The sequence below is a fragment of the Eumetopias jubatus genome, unplaced genomic scaffold (assembly GCF_037043125.1).
Source record: "Eumetopias jubatus isolate StellerSeaLion01/CBP00866 unplaced genomic scaffold, mEumJub1_p1.0 scaffold_10, whole genome shotgun sequence".
NCBI classification, from domain to species: domain Eukaryota; kingdom Metazoa; phylum Chordata; class Mammalia; order Carnivora; family Otariidae; genus Eumetopias; species Eumetopias jubatus.
Window position 1 is genome coordinate 104,547,707 of NW_028274816.1, and position 24,532 is coordinate 104,572,238.

At 55.0% G+C, this 24,532-nt stretch overlaps 1 protein-coding gene and 3 non-coding genes across 4 annotated transcripts in view; 2 read left to right on the plus strand and 2 right to left on the minus strand.

Moving 5' to 3' along the window:
* The window catches only part of LASP1 (LIM and SH3 protein 1), a 40,177-nt gene extending 22,975 nt beyond the window's left edge, over window positions 1-17,202 (minus strand). The window contains exons 1-3 of the mRNA XM_028089916.2: window positions 16,961-17,202; window positions 9,807-9,901; window positions 338-422 (exon numbers count right to left, since the gene is read on the minus strand). Of these exons, the coding sequence (XP_027945717.1) occupies window positions 338-422; window positions 9,807-9,901; window positions 16,961-17,029 (249 nt within the window). The 5' untranslated portion in view covers window positions 17,030-17,202. The remainder of the gene's footprint in view (window positions 1-337; window positions 423-9,806; window positions 9,902-16,960) is intronic.
* Window positions 17,203-17,892: 690 nt separating this feature from the next.
* On the plus strand, window positions 17,893-17,964 carry TRNAC-GCA (transfer RNA cysteine (anticodon GCA)). Its single transcript has one exon. It is a non-coding gene; the product is annotated as a tRNA-Cys (tRNA).
* Window positions 17,965-19,666: 1,702 nt separating this feature from the next.
* On the minus strand, window positions 19,667-19,738 carry TRNAC-GCA (transfer RNA cysteine (anticodon GCA)). Its single transcript has one exon. It is a non-coding gene; the product is annotated as a tRNA-Cys (tRNA).
* A 3,981-nt stretch (window positions 19,739-23,719) lies between these two features.
* Window positions 23,720-23,791, plus strand: TRNAC-GCA (transfer RNA cysteine (anticodon GCA)). The gene has a single exon. It is a non-coding gene; the product is annotated as a tRNA-Cys (tRNA).
* Window positions 23,792-24,532: the final 741 nt, after the last annotated feature.

A 24,532-nucleotide genomic window follows, 5' to 3' on the forward strand; every position in this document is an offset into this window, starting at 1 on the left:
GGGAGGTGAGTCCCCTCCTTTGAGGGTGGGGAGGGAGTGGAGAGAAGGGAGAAAGGAACAGCTTCCTGGAGGAGGCAGGCTTTAGAGGCCCCACAAGAGACTCCTGGAGCAGAGATAGCTCTCGAACCCACTTCTTCCACTCCTTTGACAAAGTCAGGAAATATGAAGTAACCAGGCGCAGGGGTGGGGGCAGGGAGACAGGGCAAGTGCCAGGATTTCAGCACCTTGGCCTCGCTGAGTAACCACAGGGGGAGGGGGGAAGCAGCCCTTGCCAAATCCAGGGGTTACAACAGCCCTCCCTCCCTGCCAGGCCACGGGGCCCACCCCACCCCCTCACCTGACTCTGGAGCTCGCTCTGTTGCTTGAGGCGGAGGTTTTCCGGGGTGTCAGCCACCATGGTGAAGGACTGCTTGGGGTAGTGTCTGCAGGACAGAAAAAAGGGCAGAGGTCATTCTGGGGAAGGGGCGGGAATCTTTGGGCTTCTCACAGGCCTGACTCTCCTGGAAACTTCCTCTTACCCGTGCGTGGGCAGCCCCTGCCCAGCCCAGCAGCAGGACCACGATGTACACCAGGCTTGGCTGAGAGGAGGCAACTATGTCTCAGACTTGGCCAGGGCCGAGCTAGGAAGATGCATTAGGCCTGAGGGGCGGGCCTACCATGGAGAACTGTCCTGAGCCAATGGGAGGCCCTGGGGACAGTGTCTGAGGGTTTCAGATGACCCTTGTTTGGAAATAACCCATGCCTTAGAATCTAGCGTGCAGGGGGGTGGAGAGGCCTGGGCCACCCGGAATAGCCCTGCCAGAGTGGGGAGAAAGAAAATGAGCATGGGCCAGAACAAAGCATTCAGCTAAAGGCAGAAACAGAGACCAACCAAGCAGAGGAAGGGCAGGAGGGATGTGGAGACAGAAGTAAAGGGGAATGGAAACAAAACAGATGAGCAAAGGGAAAAAAAAGAGACAGAGAGAGAAACCAAGAAACAGACTCTTAACTCTAGAGAATACACTGAGGGTTACGGGGGGGGGGCGGTGAAAAAGGTGATGGGGACTAAGAAGTGCATTTGTCGTGATGAGCATTGGGTGATTAAAATAACAACTTAAAAAAAAAGTAGTAAAGGGGAATGGGACATGCATATCCGGGGGGGCTTCCTGGAGGAGGTGGTGAGAGAGAAAATGCACACATCCAGGGTGGTATTTGGAAGGGCTAACAAGGTCTAACTCAACTGGAAGTAGGTGAGAAATCAGCTTGACGTCAGAAAATCAGCTTGAGGCCCTCAAGTGACAGATAACACTTTAACAAAGGTTGATGTTTGCCTAGCGTCTTAGTTCACCAAATCCCCACAAACGCCCTATTTTCCTGCTTTGACAGAAGGGAGAACTGAGGCTCAGACAGGTTAAACAGTGTGGCCAAGTCACGGGGCCAGTAAATGGTGGCATATAAATTTGTACCCAATCTCCCCAGGGCCCAGCATCCTGAACCAAACACTCCCATCTCCAGACACGGGACAGACCAGGAGGCTGCTCCCCAGAAAGGGGGCCAGACTGGAGGTAGCAGGAGCCAGGGGAGCCCTTGGAGCGAGGCCCACAGGGACCACCAGAATCATGAGGTTGTATCCCCTCATTTCCCAGAGGGGGAAACGGTGTTGTGGTGCCAGGCACTTAGCTGATTTCATAATTAACTCATTTATCACATTGGTTTCTTTCTTTTTTTTTAATAATTTTTTAAAGATTTTAATTATTTATTTTTATTTATTTGAGAGAGAGAATGAGAGAGAGAGAGCATGAGAGGCGGGAGGGTCAGAGGGAGAAGCAGGCTCCCCGCTGAGCAGGGAGCCCGATGCGGGACTCGATCCCAGGACTCCAGGATCATGACCCGAGCCGAAGGCAGTCGCTTAACCAACTGAGCCACCCAGGCGTCCATCACATTGGTTTCTTGTCCTCTCTCTACTCCATGAGGTAAGGGGTTTCTGGTCTCTTTTGTCCATTGATTTATCCCAAACTCCTTAGAACAGAACCTGGGGTTCAACAAACGTGTGATGGATAAGTGAATGTCCCACCAGGCACTGAAGCTGGGCCAAGACAAGAACTCCAGTCTCCTATGTCCCACGGGGTCATCCCAAAGGCCCCCCAGCAAACCAGCTAAAGGAGAGGAAGCCCTGAGTCACTGGTTTGTGGGAATGTGCTGGAATGTGAAATGGTTGCGGGTCTACATGGGCTCCAAATATTTCAGGGGCTGGGCAGTGGCCTCTCTGAGCAGGAGCTGAGGTCTGGCCATTTGCAGCCCTGGGTGACCACACCTCACCACAACCGTGACCACCTGCAGATCCCCGAGTCACAGGCTCTCCTCAGGTAAGAGATGGAGCGCTGCCTTCCAGGCATGTTCCACCCCGGCTGGCCTGGCCAACATGCCCTAGAGCCGGAAATGAGCTGCCCTACTGTGCGCTCACCAAAGCTGGGAGGTTCTTACGGTCACCACCCTGAGCCAGAGCTACCTGTGAACACGTGACTTCCCCCCCACCCCAGCCACCACTTGTGAAGGGTAGGACTGGGGTTTGCAGAACTAAATCAGGGTGGGGGAGGAGTGACTACAATGGACACACTGCTGGGCTCTGGCCCTGCCACTGACTCGCTGGGTGACTTTAGCAAATCCTTTTTCCTCCTGGGCTGGTTTCACTGACCTGGACCTAGGCGATTCCAGCTGTGCCCCTCCCCCAGCCTCCACTGCCCCACCTGGGTCCTGCCTCCCAGGTGGGCTCAGCTCGGGCCCTCAGCTCCCCCAGCAGAGGGAGGAAGAGGAAAAATAAACACAGGTGCCTACAGCTGACAACAGAAATGGCCTGGGGATGAATGCAGGGCTAAGGCTAAGGGGCCACGCCCCAGGCTTGGCCCAGCTGCAGGAAGCCAGGGCCACCCACAGCTGAGGTGCTCCCTTCAAAATTCCTCAGCAGCTCGAGAAAAAGGGAGGGTCCACTGGGAGTCTGCTTCTGGAGATTAGAAAGAGAACGGCAGGAGGGATCCAAGTTAGGATCTCTAGCAGAACTGGCTGGCCTTGAGGTCCTAGGAGGGAAGGCTTCAGAGATGGCCCTCCCACCAAATCAGAGCCCTTCCCAGGGTGTCACGGGGTGGGGGATGTGGTGAGGAGAGCATCGGTGGCAGAGGAGGGAGGTGAGGTCCTGAAGCAGGTGGACCGAGGGGAAGACCTTCCGGGCAGCTCTGGCCCGTTCCGAGATGGTGCCGCTTAGCATTTGGTGGGGAAGGGTGGCGGGCAGGCTCGGCAAATACATGTGCTCCGCAGCCAGTCTGCAAACCTGGGCTTTTCCCATTTGCCTGAATGTACGAGGTTAAAATGGAATGCCAGTTCCGGTGGCCCAAGGAAAGCCCAACGGGGGCGGCTGACGTGCAGTTCCGAGGCTCCTACAGCGTCCACAACCGCAGAATGCAGACACGGGCCCTCCGCAGCAATGCGCGGCTCCGAGACACGGGGGCCAGTCGGACCCGTCTCTGCCACTGCACCAGAACGTTACTGGGAGACCCCCCCCAATATGCAGCGAGTGCTTCTGGATGGGACTGTGAGGTGTTTCACCTTCCCCTTGGAGCCACCATGACCCCAAGATCTCAGCCCCCCATGGCCAAAACACCAATCCCGTCAGTAGGCAAGGGGAGACCAGCCTAGATGTTCACACAGCTTAATCTAGCGGGAAGGGGGGGGGAGGGGAGGTTTTAATCCTGCATCAGATTAACTAAATTCAAGAGGCGCTCCAGAGCCTCCAATCTCTTAGCCCGCCTCCTGGACCCCAACCCTGGACCAGAGGAAGACAGGCAGATATCTCTTCCTCCTGCTGGGTCAAACCTGTCCCCTCCCCACAGCCCCTGGCCCTGGCGGCCCTGGCGGCCCTGGCGAGCCAGCAGTGCCTTTTCCCTCCCCCTGCTCACTGCGCTTCAGGTTCCCATAGCAACCCCATCCTCAGCTCCAGGCTGGAGAGCAGCAGTGCAGGGCAGACACAGAGTCTGTGGGGGTGGGGGGAGATGCGCGGACAGCCAGCCTGTCCTCAGCTGCAGGGGAGCCCACGAGGGCAAAACCAGGAGGCTGTGAATGCAGGATCCTCGCAGACAGTGTCAAGTGAGGAAGACAGGTGCCTCGGGTGTGTTTCAGGGGGGAGGACGCACGAACGCGGGTGCTGTGCCCTTCCCCCACCCACACGACTGCCTTCCAAGAAGGGCTGCAACTGATCTGACCTCCTTCCAGAGACCATTGCTGGGAATTCTACCTTTTCTCTCCCTCTCTGTCCTCAGGCTGAAGCTCTCCCGACCCATTACTCTCAGACCCCAGTCGGGATGAATGGATGTGCACGAAAGCCAATGCAGGGCACAGAGGCCGCCCTGGGGTTACCACCCCAACTGGGACCCCAGCCCCACCAACAGCCTGGGCCACAGTGAGGTAACGGGGGGGGGGGGGCCCAGGGTGGGAAGAACTGGGTGTCCCAACCCTACCTGAAGCTGGGTGCAGAGCAGAGCCGTTCTTTGTCCCTTCCATGGGCCCGGCTGCACCCAGCCCCTTGTTCATTACCCCAGGCAGTAGGCCCTCCACTGACGCCCCTCCCCACCTCTGACTGCAGCATCAGCTGCTCTGGGGAAGAGAGGCATGCAGACAGTCCAAGTCCACTAGGAAGGAAAGCCTGGGGGGGGGGGGCAGCGGAAGGGATCTAGCAGCCATGAGGGAAAGAACAGGGACCCGCAGGGCAATCAGGCAGTGTGTCTGCAGGCCTCTGGGAGAATTTACGGGCACATCAAGTGCCTTGATTTGGTGTGTGCCCTGTGGTATCCTATGTCCACTCTCCCTTCATCTACCACAAGGCTTTGGGTTAGGAAAGGCAGGCATTCTCATTGGGCCCATTTTACAGATAAAGAAACTGATGCTCAGTGTCAAGTACAAAGACCTCGCCCAGTGCACTCCCCCTCCCCCCAAGTGCCTGGCCATCTAAGGGCAGGCTGACCTCTCTCTCAGATGGACCCCAGTCCACACGGCTAGCTCTCAGAACTCTGGAAAAAGAGGCACTTGGCGGGGTGGGTGGCGAACAAAGAACTTTATCTTTCAACCCCAACCAGTTCCCACGCTTGGTCATTATGAGAGACCCTCTGGGGGTCAGAAGGCAGGCGGACAATCAGAAGCCACCTACTCCCTAAAACTTTTCTAAAGCAGGTGTCTCAAGAGTGTAGATAATGACCCACATGGATGCAGGAGAAGGGTCCTCTGCCTCTCGGGGGTTTGCCCTAAAGACCTGTGAGTCACCTTCCTGTTCAGAAGGACTAGAAGGGCAGGGAGGATGCTGAGAAGCTGCGAGGCCCCTGCTACAGACACACTGGTGCCAGGGCACAGCCCCACTCTGCTCCTGCCCTCCGCCGCATTCCAGAGGCAGAGCCAGGGCCAGAATAGACCAGAGATCCTGAAAGCCCAGCTCCCCCTTTCTACAAGCAACCTTGCCCCTTCCAGCCTTGGACCCCTTCAAAAACCACAGCTTTTTGTTCAGGGAGGAACAAAAATACATCAACAAAAGCAACAAGGAGCCTTTGGTTTTACCAGAAGAAAAAAAAAATAGCCCCTACATCCTGCCTCTGGAAGGAGCTGCTGATTCCCCTGCTGGGAACACTGCCCATGTGGGTGGGGGGGGGGGCTCCTTTCTAACCCAGTTTCTCACCCGTCCCCCAGGCCTGAGGAGCTGAAATGGTGGGGATAGGAAGCAACAAGGAAGCATTGTTTGACCAGAGGAAAAAAACGAGCAGCCAGAAAGATCAAGGCCAGACGTGAAGAAGAACTTACCAGCCCTCAGGCGTTGGAGACAAGATGAAAAATCAAAGCTGGTACCCCTCCCTGATGGCAGTACATAAAAAGAAGTGATTCTGCCAATTTGGGCAAGGCATGCAAACACTGGGCCTCAGTTTCCTCATCTCTAAAATGGGGCATTAGGAAACAAAGTGATCTCTGAGGTTCCTTGAGGCCCCGACATCTCTGCGTGTAAGGCTTTAGGGATGAGAGTGGTGGTATTGGGGGCCGTGCATCCGGCCACTGTGGATGCCCTGTTGAGCCTGCCTCCTCCAACCCAAACACACATCACACATGCCCCTCTCACTCCCACTCCTGGCACGATACCCGCTCCCTGGGACATCTGATCCCACTGTTCCCAATCAGAGGCAGGAAAGAGGGAAGTGGGAAAGCTCCAGGCCCCAGTCCTGGATTTACCCACCAACGCCCCATCCCTAAGAGTAGCTGGGATTCGAGACAGTTTGCTAGAATCCAGAGACACTTTGAGCCCCCAATCCCACCAGCACAGACCCCACCCCACACTCTGAGACCTGAGGGAAGGAGCAGGATGATAGTCCCTTGTTCTCCGGAGCCTGGGCCATCTCCACCGTCCTCAGCCCCCCACCACCCAGCTCAAGGAAACTGAAGGATGGATCTGGAAATCTGTATTCAGTGAAGAGGGGGAAGGTGCATCTGAATGTCCCCCCTTCCTTCCCCGGTCTATGTCCACCCCCACACTTGATACCCCCAAAACCTGGTTCCCCTGGCCTGAATCTCTGCCTGGGGTGCGCAGCCTAACTCCATTAACTCCTGGCCCCCAAGGAGGAGGGAACGGTCTCATTTCTCCCCACCCCCACCCCACCCCTGACCTCCACACTCCTAGACTATTTGCATGGAGACAAAGGGGCAGGCTTGTGCGTGTGGACACATGAGCTCCACTTTCACAAAACACAGTTTACAAAACAAATAATCGAGGGCATAAAAAATTCCCCTAACCAAGGGAGCAAGCAGGCTCACCCCACCTACCTGGAAGTTTCGCGGAAGAATTTGAAGGTGGTTCTTATACCACCAGCCATTGTACACAAGCCGAAAGACACACCTCTACCTAGTCACAGCAATGCCCGGGTGGCTGTGCCTGGGAACTGGGAACACACACACACCGCCCATTCAGTCTGACTCCTTGGCATTTCTCCCCGGCCCCACATCCAAGCGTGTGTGCCTGGATACGCACCAGGCGTGTGTGTTTAAGGGCATGTTTGTGGGGGTCCATGACCGCCCAGCAGGCTGGCTATGAGCTCTAGCCTGTTCTCTCTGCTGCCTAACCCCAAAACAAGTCTGGTGCAAGAAGAGAAATAGAAGAGGCCTTTTTGCTGCTTAACAGTCACTTTCTAGAACATTTTAAAATCTCAGTCTTGAGAAGCCACTGGGGAATGACAGACAGCCTTCTTCCCTCTTGACCACCGCTCTGCCAGATCCTGGCTCAGGGACTGGCCAGAAACAGGCACACCACAGAAGCCTCCCTGCACAACAAACTCACGCCCTCCCCCACAGAGGGGGTCCAACTCCCTGGCAAAGTGCCGGGAGAGATCACCAGCCCCTCTGGGTCTTGAGCAGGAGGTACTGCTGAGAAGGAAGGAAGCCAGGCCTGAGGTCTACAAAGCAAGGCCAGGAGGGGAGTGGGGGCACAGCTACACCCTGGGAAACCCCAAGATTCAAGAACCTGAATGCCACTGGAGGATGGGGCCAGAGGCAGAAAGGGAACAGGGGGAAATGAGAGGGGACGTCAGCACAGGGCCTGGCACGTGGCAGGGGCTCATCCTCTTTGGTTTAGGGGCCGGCATCCCTGGGGAGGAATTCGTAACCGTGGAGAACCTGAAGCTTGGACAGGTCCAGAGGATACTCCCTGCAGGCCAGGCCTCCTACATCCGGCTCCTTCTGGACTCACCAGGTCAGGTTGGCGGGCCCAGACCCACTGCTCAGCAGAAGCCCAGCTGAGGGAGTGAGTGCCTTGGGCAAGGTGCAACTCTCCACACTCCTGGCTGAAGTGAGACACAGTGAGACACAGCGGGGCCACACATCCACCAAGGCTTCCGCCCTCATTCTCATTCGGAGTCCTCCCTAGATAACACCCCAGCTGGGCCAAAGGTCAATGGGGCCGGGCAGAGGCTAGGGCTATAAAGGCTGGGGGAACAAGGGGCCAACCTGCTTCTCTGGCCAGGGGCCAGGAGAGAGACAGGAACCTCTCTGCCTGGGCAGTTGGGAAGCAGCATCCGGGAAGAGCTGCTTCATCTTCTGCCTTCCCTGGAGACCCCAACACCTGCAGGAGTCCCCAGCCCCACTTGCTGCACCCTCCCCAGAAGAGGGTAGAACAGCTAAGCTGGGACTCTGACACCAGGCTGAGAAAATGCAGACAAAACAAGGACAAGCCTCTGACTTCTTTCACCAACTCCCAATGCTCACTGAATTCTAGGCCACTAGAGTCTTAGGAAGAGACGTAAGTAAGCATCAGTCCCTGCCACCCACACCAGGCTCCGGGCTCAGCCACACTTCTGCCTGGAGGGGCAGAGGCTCAGCAGCTGCCCCCAAAGGAGCCTCGGTGCCCAGGATCCAGCTTCGCGTGGTTCAGCCACGAAGGGGTTACACTGCCCCTGGCCTCTGGCTTTACTGAACCCCACCCCACTCCCCAACAGAGGGAGGAAGTGGCAGAGAATCAGGGCTTGTGTGAGCCCTTAAGAATTCTAAGAATGTCCCATTTCCCTTGGGGGGGTGGGAGGGGTTGGTAGGGGGAAGACATCAGTGGAAGCTAATAGAAGAGCAGAGGTAGCTGAAGGAGGAGCCAGGACAGAGCTGTGACCCTCCTTCTTCCCCGGGGGGGGGCAACCTTCCCAGGGCCCCAGTCCCTCCCAGAAGGGACAACGTCCAAGGTGCTTCCAGAAATCTCTTTTTGCCAGCACCTGGCTCAGGCTGGCAGAGAGCAGCTAGCAGGCAGGAAATGCCTGATGGATGTCCAAACCCCAGGTAGATGACACAGTGGGGTTCAGAGGGCACTGGGGGTGCTGTAAGGGAGAGATAGCCTTTCAACGGGGCTTAAGCCCCCAGCCCTTTTAGCTGAGTCCCGGTGTTCCCTTCCTTGGTGAACTTCAGCGGCAAAGAGCCTCGTGACGGAGAAAAAGCCTGGACTCGAGTCAGATCCTGGATGTTTCTGAATTTTGATTTTGCCACTACTTAGTGACTTGACCTTCTGAAGCCCTCACCTGGCAGGTGGGGCGTGAGGTCCCGCACACGCAGTGGCCCCCACGCGGAGTTTCCAGTTGCTGCATATGATGTCAGCTTGCAGGTGGTATACTCTCTGGAACTGCACAGGATGGGAAGGGGGTGTCCTTCTGGATGGTGTCCTACCCTACCTCTCCCTACCACCCCGCAGCAGGATGGGCTGCAGGTTCCCGTGCAGAAGGGACAGACCCCCAGCCAACTCCACTGGGAAAGACATGAAGGATTCCCCAGCCTTCCACAGCCTCCCTCACCGGGAAGGGAGGAAAGAGATCCGCCCCCAGGCCAGGCGCCCCCTGCATGTTGCCCCTGGTTCTCAAGGGATGAACACCAGGAAGGGCTGGAGCCAGAAGCCCCCAAAGCCTAGGGCCCAGACCCTCTGGCAGGGGCAAGGAAGAGAGAGAAATGAGGAAAGGCAAACACAACAGGGCAAAGCACTGTCTTCTGAAGGGCCGCACTGGGCCCCACTCTTGCAGCAGAGCGCAGGGGAGGGAACAGGCTTGCCTGGCAGAGAGAAGCATGCTTACTGGGTTTGAACCAGCCTCTCACTAGCCATGTCATCTGGCAAGTCCGTTCCCTTCCCCGGCCTCAGTTTCCCTGCCTGTAAAATGGGCCTATCAGCAGCCCTTACTTCATCCGGCTGAGGTGAGGCCTAAAGGTGACGAGTGCTTATCAGGTACTGTGCGGCAGTGGAACATCCTGGAACAGGAGGAAGGAGGAGGGAGGGAGGCAGGACTCACGCGTTGCAATAGGGGGTCTTCTCGTAGCCCTTGTAGTTCTTCATGTTGAGTGTCATCTTGCAGGTCTCGCAGTGGAAGCATGCTTTGTGCCAGAACTAGGGACAGAGGCAGAGGGAGGAGAGCCATGAGACACAGGGGCTTCGGGAAGGGGGACTCGAGCCCCAGGAAGGAGCACTCCGTCGCAGAGATGGATCACAGCATCACCCTGGGTGAACCGGGGCCATCTCGAGTCACAGGCTCCGAAAGCTGACGACACCCGCCTCCCCTTCCCCACTCCCCACCGGTCAGCTGTTGGAGCTGTCGGGAGCGGAAGGCGGGCAGACAGGCTGGGTGAGTGCAGAAAAGGCCCCCAGCAGGTTGGTTCCATCGCCCCCAGACCACTCCTGCTGCCTCCCCAACACACACCCCCAGCCGGAGAAGCCTCCTTGCTGATGCAAAGCTGCACCAGGGTTGCTAAGAAGCCACTGCTGCTGAACTCGGAGGGGCAGCTCCTCAGCCCTGACAAGGTCTAGAGAAGCGGAGGGGGTCCCAGCCGCCATGCCCTGGGCCGGAAGCCCGGCATGTCTTACTCCCACACCAGGGCCCCCCCTACCCTGGGGCTGTTCATCTCTCACCTCCCGCCTCCTGGGCCCCCCGCCCCTGTGACCAGAGTGGGGGGGTGCCCCAAGCTCTGGTCACCACACCTGTACCCTTTCTACCTTCCCTCACCCTTCTTCCAGCCCCAGCCAGGTAACTGGTAGGAGAGGCCCCCCCGTACCCCCCTCCCTCCGAAGCACTACAGAGCTCTGCCTGGAGGGTATGCCCCACGGGGGACGAGCCCTGTGACCTCCTCGGTCAGGGCCCATGCCTCCGAGCCATTTCCACGTGTGCAGAATGAACGTAAAAATAATACCAAATCCTGAGCACTAAATGAGAAATCACCTGTAAAGCACTCAGCACAGTGCCTGGCCCCTCTAAGTACCCGAATGTTAGGTGCCGGGCACCGCGACAGGTACAAACCCAGCCGAGGGGGCTCAGCAGCTCCCGGTGGAGGTTGGTGTGTGCTGGGGAGCAGGGGGGGCTCCACCGTGCCCAACCACAGCTACAGTGCGTGTGCGAATGAGTGGCAGGTAAGACTCCAGCAAAACCCAGGGAGCAAACCATGGGGCGGGGCCGTCAAGGGGAAGAGCATCGAAGACCAGAAGGGAAGGAGGACCGATGCGACAGAAGTGCCCGCATCCTGAGAAATGGTGATGCCCAGGCAAACCCACGCCAATGAGACAGAGATCGAGAGATCACGCCCCTTGGCAGCCCAGGATGAGGCCCCAGGATCAACACCGACCCAGAGTCCAGCTTCCAGGACCCCAGAATCTGGGCTGTCTGGTGCCCTGGTGGGCCTGCCTCTGCCCCATTTCCTAGCAGTCAGAGGAAGACACTCCTGACGCCTCCGAGGAGGAGGCCAGGAGCCAGGGAAGGGCCCAGGGGGAGACTTCCGAAGGTGCCCAGCACAGAGCTGGCTCTCAGCCACCTGGTAAGGAATTCTCCCAAGTCAGTGCTCTTCTAAACGTGCTGCCCAGGCAACGGGCGCCTCTGGGATACTTGGGAGGGGGCAGAAAAAAGGAAGCTGAGAGGCTGGGATATCACCCTGGCCCACCTCAACCAGAGACCAGGGGATAACGTGGGGGTAAGCGCCTTCTCGTAGAGTACTTTCCCTATCAAGGAGACTCGCCCAAGGTGGAATAGTAAATGAAGATAGGAGACCCACTCTTTTGGGAAGAAGGCCAGCTGGAAGTCTGGAAGCAAAGGAATGGCTGGTGTTAAGCTTGGCCCTCACCCCCATCTGGGCTTATCCCAGAGCTCAGCCCAGACTGCTCCCAGTACAAAACCCCAGCACACACACAACCTGGCTGGAAAACTAGAACAGGGTAGTCCCTGCCCCCCATCAGCCCCCCCGAAGTGACAGCTCCTTTCCCCCCAGCCAATGCCTGGAAGGTGCTGGCAGAGTGCCCCAGCCCTGTCACCACCCAGTCTGCTGGCCTCTGCCTGCCGAGCTGCACAGGCCCCTGCCTGGGCCTCCACCTCCCCCCACCCCCTCAGGGGCCTGCCAGGAAAAACATTCTCTGGAATCCGGACCATGACCCACTTTCACACACACACATATGCAGGAATACGCACTGTCCTAGGACTGGGGACCTCCAAAGCCGCCTCCTGATAGACTTGGGGGAGACACAGGGAAAGAGGGAGATGGCCAGGTCCCCGCCCAGGAGCCGAACCCCTCAGGAAGGGGGGCAGAGTATACTGGCCAGGCTGGGGGTACAGGAGTGCCACAAGAGACCTCCCAGCTGCCTTTTGGAGGAAAGGGAGCCCCCAGCAGGGGATGGGGCCCATTTCCATCAGCAGTTCTTCCCCCCTCAGCCCCAGAGACACCATGCTCTCGGCTGGGCGCATGAGAGGCCGGCAGTAGTCCCCTGCTCCCTTACAGGGGGCTCAGGAGCGGGGTAACGAAAACGAGAGTGGACTGATGGCCTCCAGCGACGCTACTGAACTCAGGCTCCCCATCTGCAGAGTGGTCTCACAGAGGTGCGGGGCGGGGGCGTGGGAGGGACGAGATGACCCAGATGCAGGCTCCAAGCCCGGCGCCAAGAGCTGCTTCCCCTCTAGACGAGGGCTCCAAGGTTAAAGAAAATCCAGTAGCTCTGGCTACTGTGTCCCCTTTGGGCAAGGGCGGGGGAGGAGTGCAAGGGGGAGCAGAAGATGGCAACTCACCCAACAGCCCCTGGGGGCCCCAAGCTGGCGCTGGGGACCCCAAGGGTATCCCAAGATGAAGGACACCCCATCCCCATTTCCATCGGTCTGGTGAAGGACACAGGGAACTAAGTCAGTACAGCCCCACAATGACCTGTCTGCCTCCCTCCCCTGCCCCACAGGCCCTGTGGCAAGCAAGATTCCCCCCCCCCCCCACTTTCCTGGAGGCCCCAGGTAAGATTTCAGAGATGCATTCCTGAGACTCTAGCCTCAGGAGAGCAAAGTGCACCTCTGGGCATGCAGCTCTAATCCTTCCTGCTGCCTGCAGGAAGTCCACTGTTTCCCTCACCTCGTCACAAAAACCAGACCTTGGGGGGGGCCAGTTAGAAGCCTCTCAGTCTGTCTCTGGGCTCCAGTAGTGCCCACAAGGCCCCTCCACTTGCACCTCCAGAGCTCCATTCATTCCTCAGAAGCCCCACTCCATAGAAAGGCAAATGCAGGCTGGTGGGGGCAGAAGCAAGATCCCCCACACGTGGTCAAGGCTTGGGCCAGCCTCTCTCTCCGGAATCACTGTGCAGCTGGGGGAAGCGGCTCTCACAGTTCTGGGGAAGGGGAATGCGGCGAACCTCAGGTCACTGTGCCTGCAGCCTGGCACCTCGTCCTCTGCACCCAGGCTGCCCGGGGTGGCCATGACTCAGGGTTGGAGGATGAAGCCCTTCCCTCCCTTCCTGTTGCCAAGGGTTACAGTGCCTCCCTCCTCCGGGAGCAACACCAGCTGTCCCCTGGCCGGGCCGGGGTCACCATCCTAGCCCAGTCAACCACCTGGGCTGCCGGCTTAAAATCACAGACCTTGGCTGCACCTCCCCAATTTTCCAGGGGGAGATTATTATTCCTAGTGCCCCAGCTCCACACAGGAGCCCAGGCCCAGAACATTCCTCAGGCCAGGGTCAGGAAGGGGTGGACCACTACGGACACTACGAGACGGTGTAACTAAAAGTACCTTTTGCAAACATAGAATGGGCAGAAACGCTGAGCACAAAGCACTTTAGATTTGAATTCCATCTCTGGCTGAGCAGGGAATGAGCCACATGATCTGTCTGAGCCTCCATGTATGGGGTTCATAATTCATGGGAGCAATCACATCTGTTTTGTGAAGACTGAACCTGGTACACTGCAGTCAGTAGTAGCTACTGTGAACAGATGATCACGACGTGATCGTGGGGTACGCTCAGCTTCCACCAAGCGATCGTGGGGTACGCTCAGCTTCAGCTGGAAAAGTGGGGCACCACGGCCACGTGGACTTGCCTTCTCTCTCTAGTCTAGCCCAGCCACCTTCTACCTTGCTGCCCCCTGTGGGGGGGTGGCTCAGACCACCAGAGGCAAAGCGCCCTCCCAACGAGGCGTTCCAAGGGGAGCTAGTAGCCTACCAATCCTCTACCCTTCCCGAAGGTCTCCACCTGTTTTCAGGGGCCTGGGAAAGGAAGCCAGGGGAGAGTACTCGACAGTACAGATCCCCGGATACAAATGCGTCCCCAACAGGGTCCGGGACAAAACTCCGCCCTTCTCCAAATGTAGAGGACGTTCTGGGACACAGACTCCCCTCCTCCCCAAAGGCCCTGCAGCAGCCATTCAGAGAGCCTGGCACAAAGCAAGTGCTCAATAAATATTTGTTGAATGAACAAGCGAATGAGGTCACCCCATTTCTCCCCCAGCTCTAAGCCCAGAAGTCCTCTGAGGAAGCACATTTCGACCTCCCTCCTCAAACGCCATCATCGATATATATTTATTCAGCATGCACAGCACGCTGGGTGCTGCCGGTTGGGGGCAGGGTGGCCATCAGCGGTGACACGGCCTTTACCCACCTAAGCCTTTGGGAGATAAGGCTCAGGTAGGAGAAAAAGCTAACAGCAAGGACGGAGCTTGTGCTCTGGGTCACATCGTGAACTATGTACCACAGGGCAATCGTCGTGAAATGAGTCTAATTTGACTCTCTCCTACAGTAAATGGGAGACCTCGGAAGTTGGTTAGCAGCCGCACCCATGAGACTGACTGCCCCCCCTCCCAGGTCTCGGTGCTCTGGCAACAAGATCCCCCCCAGTCCAAGTGCCTGTGCTTACCGTCTGGAGAGGGTTGGGAGGAACAGGTCTGACACCTGACTATTCTAGGCCTCCTGCTCAGTGGAGGCGGGGAGGTCTCCCCAGGGCCACCGCCTGTAAGGAGAGCTCTAAAAAGAGGGAGGAATCACCATCTCCCACTTCCCAGGGCAACCCCACCTGAATGTCCTCTTCCAGCTAGGGCATGTAGAACCCCTGGAGAAGGCATCTTGCAGGATCCCTACCCGCCCCCCCAACCTCTGGCACACAGCATCAAAGGACTTTATAAGGGAGCTGGGTGTGGGGCTGGACCGAGTATCCCAGAAAGACAGGGAGGACACAGCCTACACCGCATTCCCTTCCAGGCACTTTGGCAGGCACTGCAGTACATTGCCCCACCTCGAAGGAAATGACATCATTCATACCCATGTGACAGATGGTGAATACTGAGGCCTAAAGCCATTCATAAAGTTGGTGGGAGCAGACCTGGAACTAGGACCAAGTCTCCCAACGCCTGGCCAAGCAAACCCTCCACCAAATATTGCTTCTGCCTTATATAGGTGAAAGAGCCCACAGCCTCTTCCCAGTTCATGATTATGAAGAATGGGGGGGGGGGCGGCACATGGACTGCAGAGGCCAAATGCAAGACGCAGAGGCCAAAATCCCTCCCATCGAGGAAAGGCAAGAACCCCGAACAGTTAGTTCTTCAGCTAGTGCCTCCAAGCTCAAGTCCTGCCTTCCAGAAGCTGGCATGGTCTTTGGGAAGGTCAGCACCCCCACTGCTTGTGCCCACAATATGGCCCTCCTCTCCTCCTGCCCAGCCAAGAGAGACAAGGAAACAGCAACAGCCCCATATAGCTCCTTCCTCCAAGAGGAAGTTCAAATGTATTTCAGGACCTGGGAACCCTACCCCATTGCCCTGAGTCAGTGGCTAAAGATCACTGAGGAAGCTCCAATCCCAAGGGGGAAGGAAGAGACAAAAAGTATCCAATGAACTATCCTTTCCCAAACAAAACCTGGCTCCAGGTGTTCAGTGAAGCAGGCCCCAGGGCTCTGCACCCCTCTTCCATCCCATGCCCCCCAACCCCCACCAGTTCAGACAGGTAGGAGGGGATATTTGGACGTGGAGTCAGCTTTGGGAGGTGGGTGAAAGGCATGACAAGGAAAGGAGACAAAACCACAGAGGCTTCTCCTCCAGAGTGGGGAGAAGATGCGGAGGGGGAGGCATCGCATTAGGAGCTTAGGAAGCTTAAAAGACCGGATCCTACCCGAAACTGCTGGAAACACCCAGTTCTACTGTTCACCCCCCTCCAAAAGTATAATAGCAACCAGATGAATAAGTCCAGCACGGATGGGGGGGGACGACGATGCGTAAGGGCCCCCAGGGGACCGTGAATTTCCAGAAGGCCACCTTCCCCTCTCCCTAACACCTCCCCCTTTTCTGGGCTTCCCCAGAACTCAGCCAACCCCACCCTTCATTGGGGAAACCTGCTTTGAAAAGTTAGCTCTTTGTTCTACAAGCCGGTCTCAGGCTCTGAGCACAATTTCAGGAGATCTCTGCAAAGCACCCCCCACCCACCCTACTCCAGCACCCGACCCCGCCCCGCTCTGGCAGGGCGGCCCAGCCCCGGGAGTTGGCTTCTAATTTAAGGTGGGGGCTGGGAAGCTATGGAGGAGGTCTACTAGTCTATTAAGCGCGGAACCACCGAGGGGAGTACAGGTCGTCCAAAAAAAGGGGGTCTCGCAGTGGGGCTTGGGTCCTTATCCGAAGCCCAGTTCACCAGATGCAACACTGGCCGGCTGATAGCTCTGGCCCCGGGTCTCCAGGCCATGAAGTCCGGCCATTTGCGGCCAGAGCTGCGGGTTTCGCTGGGCCCCCCAGTCTCTGCCCCGCCCCCCCGCCGCCCCCTCCCCCTCCCCCTCCCCCTCCCCCCAGCGCCCCGCGCTTCCGCCTACTTGGCGCTCAGCGCGGCGGGGAAAGGGAGCGGCCGTCTCCTCTCACTCTCCCGGCCCTAGGGGGCGGGACTGCACCCCTAACCTTCCCCCACCCCCCCACCCCGGGGCCTGGCCTCCCTACTCCTCTTCCGTCCTTCCAGCCCCAGGGCACAGAGCCCATATTCTCCAGCAGTGGCTGCCGCCACGCGTGGACTCCCTGCCGCGCCGCAGATCTCCCGGTTTCCAGACTGGGGTCTGTCCCCATACCCCGTGACACCGCCCTCCGTTCCTCCTCCCGGGATGGCGGGGATGAGGCGGCACCGACCCGGCCCTTCTCTCCTCCCCTAATCCCGAGCATAGCTCGGGGATTGCAACGACGCGCCTCCGGATCCCGGGGCTCACCTTATCCAGACAGTTCACCTTCTCCGTGGGGTACACGATCTTGCCGCACCGGGCGCAGTTGGGATTCATGGCTCCGGGAAGGGCTGGGGCGGGGACGCCCGAGCTCGCGCGCGTTCTCTTTCCCCGGAGCGAGCTGGCGGGAGGCGGCCGCGGCTGCAACTACAGAGGGAGCGGCGACGGCGGCTGGAGCTAGAGAACTGGCCTCCGCCTCCGCCCTCCTTCCCCTAATAAACACAGCGGGGAGGAGGGGCTGCACCGGGGCGGGGACGCGCCGCGGGCGCGCGCGAGCGGCGCGCTTCCCGGGCGACGTGGGGCTACGCGGGGGCGGATTCCGGGGAGGGCGGCGGGGCCGGAGGCGCGCGCCTAGGTGCGTCCCGAGGGTCCCCAGTACCCCGGCGCTCTCCGGCCGAAGGTGCCCACGAGCAGCGCGCCCGGAGGCCAGGGACCTCTTGGCGCTGGAGGCGGCGCGGAGCCGGTCTGGCCGCACAACCGGGGCGCCCGGGCTGCGGGAGGCGGGCCAACCCCTCGCACCCGTCGAGGGTGGGGCTGGAATCCTCCCGAACGCCGGATTGGATTCACCAGATTCGGGGACTTTCCTTTGTGCGGGTCGATACCTGGCTTGAACCTGCGGACGGAACGGGAAGCCCCTGCCCCGCCCCGCCCCTCAGCTAGCCTCCCTTCCCCCACATCCTTTCCCACATTTGTAGGGCGGAAGCCGTCCCTACAGCCTGGACGCGGCGCTTCGCAGCCCCGGCTAGTTCTTCCTTCCCCGCGCTCTGCCTTGCGGCTTTCCCGGGTTTTCCGGGTGCGGACACCTTCTGGTCTCCGCTTGGCCCCCTTTCTTCATTCCTTTCCCCTTACTTTTACTTCCTACCCTCAGTGTAGCAGTGCTTTAGTACCCAAAGAGTCATGTCCAGGAGCGGCAGTGGCGTGGGGGTATAGCTCAGTGGTAGAGCATTTGACTGCAGATCAAGAGGTCCCTGGTTCAAATCCGGGTGCCCCCTTCGTGGTTTTTCCTTCACTCTGACACGAGCATTTAATAAATTGGATTTACTATTGAACGTTGGATCCTAGGTTAAAAAGAAAACCGAAAGTCGAATTTTTACGAATGCCTTCCTCATTTTTCAACCTTAGCAAAGAGCTTTTGATTTTGCTTTGTACCCAGCAAAAGGAGGAGGTGTGGGTGCGCGCACAAACCATGTTCAAAAGCTGCAGTTCCCTATTATCCGCGCCAGACTTGTCGGGATTTCTGCGGCCACCGCCAGCAACCTCAGGAGTGTCAGGCAGTTCGAGGCGCCCGGGTCAGAGGACAAGATTACTCCCCCAACTTGGCTTTCCGTTTCCGATGGGGGAGGTGGATGGTCAAGAGAGGGAAACCCACAAACACAACCTTTCCCCAACTTCAACTTTCTTTTTTAAGTAAGGTGTCATGGACCTGTCGTGTTCACCCTTCCCTCTTGCTCATGACACGGGCAGAGTGAAAGCACTTCAAGAATGTTAAAATGGCGAATTCACACCCATAGGCTCATTTTAATTTACAAAAATAAAGTTACATCCGGATGCAAACTGATATATACTAAGGCAATGACTCTCAAACTTGAGCGTGCACCAGAATTACCAGAGGAGCTTGTTGAGACACCCCCAGTTTCTGACTCTGTAGGCCTGGAGTGGAACTTCAAGAATTTGCATTTGTAACCAGTTCCTGGGCGCTGCTGCTGCTGCTGGTCAGGGGGCCACACTTCGAGAACCACTGAACTAGTAATAGGAGGCAATTGTGTTTCACAATCTAAAGGTGGGACAGATACCTGTTGGCTTCCTGACAGTTAACATTGTTGGGCCACAGGGAAACAATGTGTGAAGGCAGCAAGGGCATCCCCCTCGACTAGATTTTGCCCAAAAAAAGGAAAAATAAAGGAGAAAGGGAGATTCATGCTGCCTGGGTCAGGGGGCAGCTGTGATATTTTAAACCCGGAATCTGGTTGTGTCATCCTTTGGAGCCCTTGGGGAATACTTGAGTGCATTTTTCCCCATGGCTCTCATAACTGTGAGAGGCGTCAGAAGCCTGGGCATGGAGACTGAGCAGAACCACTGTCGGGGTGCAAAGCCCAATCCCAGGGAATAGCTAGCTTTTCACCCCTTTTCTGGACAGTAGGCCTCAGATTTGCCACCTGCGCTTTTATCAGGCCAAAGCCCTCCCTTTGAGCTAACATAAAGAAGGAGAAAGCCATCTACTTTTGACCTTTCTTCTATTTGTGCTGGGTCTTAAACTTCTCAACCACGTAGATAAACCTTCTGAACTTGGATTCTGTTCTAGTCTTCTCAGAGTATGAACTAGGCTAAATAATATTCCCTCTCCGCCCCTTCCCCACCAGGCACTCCATTGTTAACCTAAAAAGAAAACTATAATTAACATTAAACCAATAGATCTCAAACTGTCTCAGAGATGAAAAATGTCTGGTGCTTCCTTTTTTACCCACAGTGGGCTTCTTGCCACTGAGTTGAGGTATACCATAAGACTGGACAGGGCAATAATCACTGTTCAACCTCTGGGGTGTTGCTCTTTGCTTCTCAGGTACAGGGAACAAGTACCTGGGGGGTGGAAATCAGCCAAGTGGAAGAGACCAGGATTCCAAAGAGTTTCGGATTCAGGACCTATAGAAGTCCGGGTTATACCTGAACAACTGTGAAAAACAGTAAAGGTAGCCAAGGGGGCACCCGGATTTGAACCGGGGACCTCTTGATCTGCAGTCAAATGCTCTACCACTGAGCTATACCCCCTCTGCTGGCAGAGGCCTGCTAAATTCTCTTTACCGCAATCCTAAATTTTTCATCCTGAAAATTATTTGTTGGAAGTTGGTTTCTTCTTGCTAGGCGATACTGAATTTTCTAGTAAGGAGGGACAGAACCAAAATACCAATAGAAGACATGGTATTTTGAAAACATGTGAAGTCAGGTATCAATCTGCCTTTTCCAAAATAGACTCAATTCTCTATCCATAACCCCACCCATCTCTTTACCCAAAGAAGTCAGAAAACAATCTTTTGCAAAACTGGATAGGAAATCCTTTTCCCGGGTCTCTCTAAAAAGAATACAAACCCCAGCTAACAAGACACCACTGAGAGACACTCCCTGCCTATACGCTCTTGAGGTCGCTCTCTCTTTTTATGGAGCAACTATTCCACGTTAGGTGCAAAACATACTTTCTGTCCTCACTCACACCAAGTCTAAAGTCTAGTGAAGACAAACCAGAAAGTTAGGATCTGAAAGACATGAAAGGGACAGTTGGCTACCTGGGAGAGCAGGCATTCTAGGTAGTGGGAATGACTACCACCAAGTCCCTAGAGCCAGAGTGGCTGGAGAGGTGGACAAGGGGAGGGCAATTCAAAAGAGCTGGACAGGTAGCCAGGGCCATCAAGGGCCTTGTAATCCAAGGCAAGGAGTATGGATTTTATTGCATATGGACGAAAAGCCAGCCATTGGATGGTTTTGAGCGGGGATTGAGATCATCACCCACACTGCTGTGGGGAAGATGTATGGGGAGTCAAGAATGGACTTAGAGAATACACACAGTGGAATATTACTCAGCCTTTAAAAAGAAGGAAATTTTGCAATATTTGACAACATGGGACATTATGCTAAGTGAAATAAGCCAATCACAGAAGGACAAACACTGAATAATTCCACTTATATGAGACATCTAAAACAATTGAACTCCCAGAAGTAGGGAGTAGAAGGGTGGTGGCCAGGGATGAGGAAAGAGATATGGGTTGTTGTTGTTAACCAATGGGCATAAAATTTCAGGTATACAAGATGAATAAATTCTAGAGATCTGCTATACAATATTGTGCCTATCGCTAACAATATTGTATTGTACACTTAAAAATCTGTGAAGGGACATCTGGGTGGCTTAGTACGTTGAGCGTCCAACTCTTGGTTTTGTTTCTGCTCAGGTCATGATCTCAGGGTCGTGAGATTGAGCCCCACATCGGGCTCTATGCTCAGCACAGAGTTTGCTTGAGATTCTCTGCCTCTCCCCCTCCCCCTGCTCACGCACACACTCTTTCTCTCTCTCAAATAAATAAATAAACAAACAAACAAATAAATAAAATCTTTAAAAATCTACGAAGGGGGTAGATCTCAGGTTAAGTGTTCTTGCCACAATAAAGGAGAAGAAAAAGACGGACCCAGAGAGACAGGTTAGGATTCTATTGCAGTAGTGCAGGCAAGAGATGGTGGTGGTGTCTTAGACTACAATAGTGGACTTCTTTCCTATTGCTGCTATAACAAACCACCACCAACTTATTTCCTTAAAACAACACAAAAATATTATCTTACACTTCTGGAGGTCAGAATTCCAAAATCAAATTCACTGGGCTAAACTCAAGATGTTGACATGCCTGGGGACACCTGGGTGGCTCAGTCATTAAGCGTCTGCCTTTGGCTCAGGTCATGATCCCGGGGTCCTGGGATCAAGTCCCACATCAGGCTCCTTGCTCAGTGGGGAGCCCGCTTCTCCCTCTCCCTCTACTGCTCCCCCTGCTTGTGCTCTCTCTCTCTGACAAGTAAATAAATAAAAATCTTTAAAAAGAAAAAAAAAGATGTTGACATGCCTGTGTTCCTTCGGAGGCTTTAGGAGAGCATCAGTTTCCCTGGCTTTTGTAGCTTCCAGAGGCCACCGGCATTTCTTGGCTCATGGCCCCTTCCTCCATTTTCAAAGCCAAGGTAGTATCTTCTCACCCTCTGATCTCTGCATCCATCCTTACATCTTCTCTCTGTCTCTGACTCTGATCCTCCTGCTTCTCTCTCATAAGGACCCTTGTGATTCAATTGAGTTTATCCACATAATCCAGGATAATCTCCCCAACTCAAGATTCTTAACTGCAACCACATCTGCCTTTTATCTTATAAGCTAACACATTCACAAGGGGACTGGCACATGGACATATCTGGAGGGCCATTATTTAGCCTACTACCATGGGAACAGCAGAGCTGGAGAGGAGTGTAGGCCTCCAGATGGGCCATCGAAGAGAAGCTACATGCTTCCTGTAATTTGGATGCCTTGAGGAGGAGGAGCGAAAAGAAGAATCAAGAGTGACTCTTCTTTTTTGTCTTCACCATCTGGGTGGGTTGTGGTATGTTTTCCTGAGATAAAGAATACCGGAAAAGGCGTAAGTTTAGAAGGGAAAAAATTAAGTTTCTTTTTAAAACTCTTACCCAGAAAGTAAAACAGTATAGCCCCCTGTCCTCATGGACTTCACATGCTAATATGGGTCAACATGTTAAGAGTGAGGTGCTCCATAGATATTGAAGAGGGGATGTTAAGTATGTAGTTGAAGATCCAGTGAATTCTGGGGACCAGGGAGAGGTCTGGGCTGGGAATGTAATTCTGGGAGTTGTCAGTGTACAGTGGGGAGTTGACGAAGGAGGTAGTAAATCCCAGAAGTGTGCTAGACTTGGCTCATACTGCTTGTGAGAACTGATGATTGAATTTTCAGGAATTTTAAAAGCCAGTTGACTTCCTTGTGGTAGCTTGAAATTGGCAGGTGGGAGTATTTGCACCGTGGGAATTAGCAAATGCTATAAACCAGGTCCTTCGAAGCCCATTGTTAGCCATTTACCAGCACACCACTGCTTCTGATTCTGATTTTCTCCAAACTGGAAGAAACAGGCCAGCTCTTCAGCTAAGAGAGTGAGGAGAGATAAGATATGGAAGGTTTGAGACAGGAGAAAGTGTGGGAAATAGACATTTTGGAGAGTGAGAACGTGAACCTAGCCAGCCAGTGGTGTAAGAATTCTAGACAGGGAACACTAGCCTGTTTGAGATTGATGAGGTGACATAGGACTTGTGAGCTCTTCCCCAGCAAAATTCAGTGGCTTGGGTGCTAGCTTGGTGTAATGTGGTAGTTGAGTTTTATCAGGATTGTGGTTTGGCTGGCAAGTACAAACTAGGGTGTATAGTGAACCAGGCAGACGCTGTGCCAACTACTGTGGGGAAAACAAGGAGGAATGCAAAGTGATCCCTGCCCTCAAGGAACTTACAATCCAGTTGGAGAACCAAGATACATACTCCAGGGGAAAAAATTACTGACAGTCAGGAAGGCAAATGCAGAGTAGCAGAACTGCAGAGACAGGTCATTGATAATGAAAGAAATGAAGTCACTGGCTTTCTTAAAAATGGGTATCAAGAAAGAAGAAATGTGCAAGCGACTGCAGCTGTACAAAGCAAAGGAAGGGCTTCCCGATCTAGGGGAAACCTGTTGATGTTTGAAGAGGCCAGGGGAGAGGAAGTGACTGAAGATGCTGAGAATGGAGACAATAGAAGCTCGTCTGGTACAGAAGAAGAGAGGGTCTGAAGAAGGACAGGGGAAGCATTTCCTCTCTTGCACAAAGCACGGGGCTGGGGATTCAGTGTAGCTCGGGTTGCAGGCAGGGAGGCTGGCAATGCACAGAAGAATTCCCAGACGCCAGAGGTGGAAAAGTCTGTCGTTGATGGAGAGAAGGAATCCCATTCACACACACACACACACACACACACACACACACACACCCGCCACAGGACCTTCAAGCCTGGGTCAGAGCAGACCTCACATTCCTCTCCCACCACTTGGGTCGAGATTGTCTCTGTAATCTTTTCTTGATTCTATCACCCCGGGAAACCTGAAACAGTCAATCACAGGTACTAAACTATTACTAACCATCAGAGAGGTCTGGTCAGCAAACGCCACAATTAAGGTATATAATCCCTCTTCCTCCAGCAGAGGGGGTATAGCTCAGGGGTAGAGCATTTGACTGCAGATCAAGAGGTCCCCGGTTCAAATCCGGGTGCCCCCTACTGTATTCACTTTTAAGCCCTACTACCCTCAAGATGATGGGAAAGGGATACACTACTAACCAAGCCAGCGTCCCATCCTGTCCATTCTGCAGAGTGTTCTGGGAATAGGGAAAGAAACTACAGCACCAAGGATTTCAGGTGCTAATAATGCCTGAGTCAACATGAAAACAAAGCAATTACTGTATAAGGCGAGAATGTCTGCATCCGTCCAGATCAGTGGTTCTGAAACAATGGTCTGGGGGATTCCTGAGACCCTTTCTAGAAAGAGAAAAGCTAATTGTATAAGGCTACATTGCTGATCTGTTTGAGAACCACTTCTCTGAAGTAAAGAGGTGGCTCACGGGAGAGCATCCTGGGGTTGCAAAATGGCACAGGGAAGAGATGACATTTGAGCACAGTTTTGAAGAATATGAGGATGAATATGAGTCCTGAAAGCCTAAGCAGTTTGGTGTTGCTGGAGAATGAAGTGTCAGAAGAAAGGTGATTGGAGATGAGCCCAGAGAGAAGGTAAAAGCCATTTCAGGAGGAGACTCCAATGTTACACTAAGGAGCTTGGACTTTATTCTATAAGCCCTAGAAGGCCAGCACGGGGTTTAGCAATGGAATGTTATGGTGAGACACTGATGGTAGCACCAACTAAAAAGACTAATACAGGGAAACCTGGCTGGCTCAGTCGGTAGAGAATGCAATCATTGTTCTTGGGGTTGTGAGTTTGAGCCCCATGTTGGACATAGAGGTTT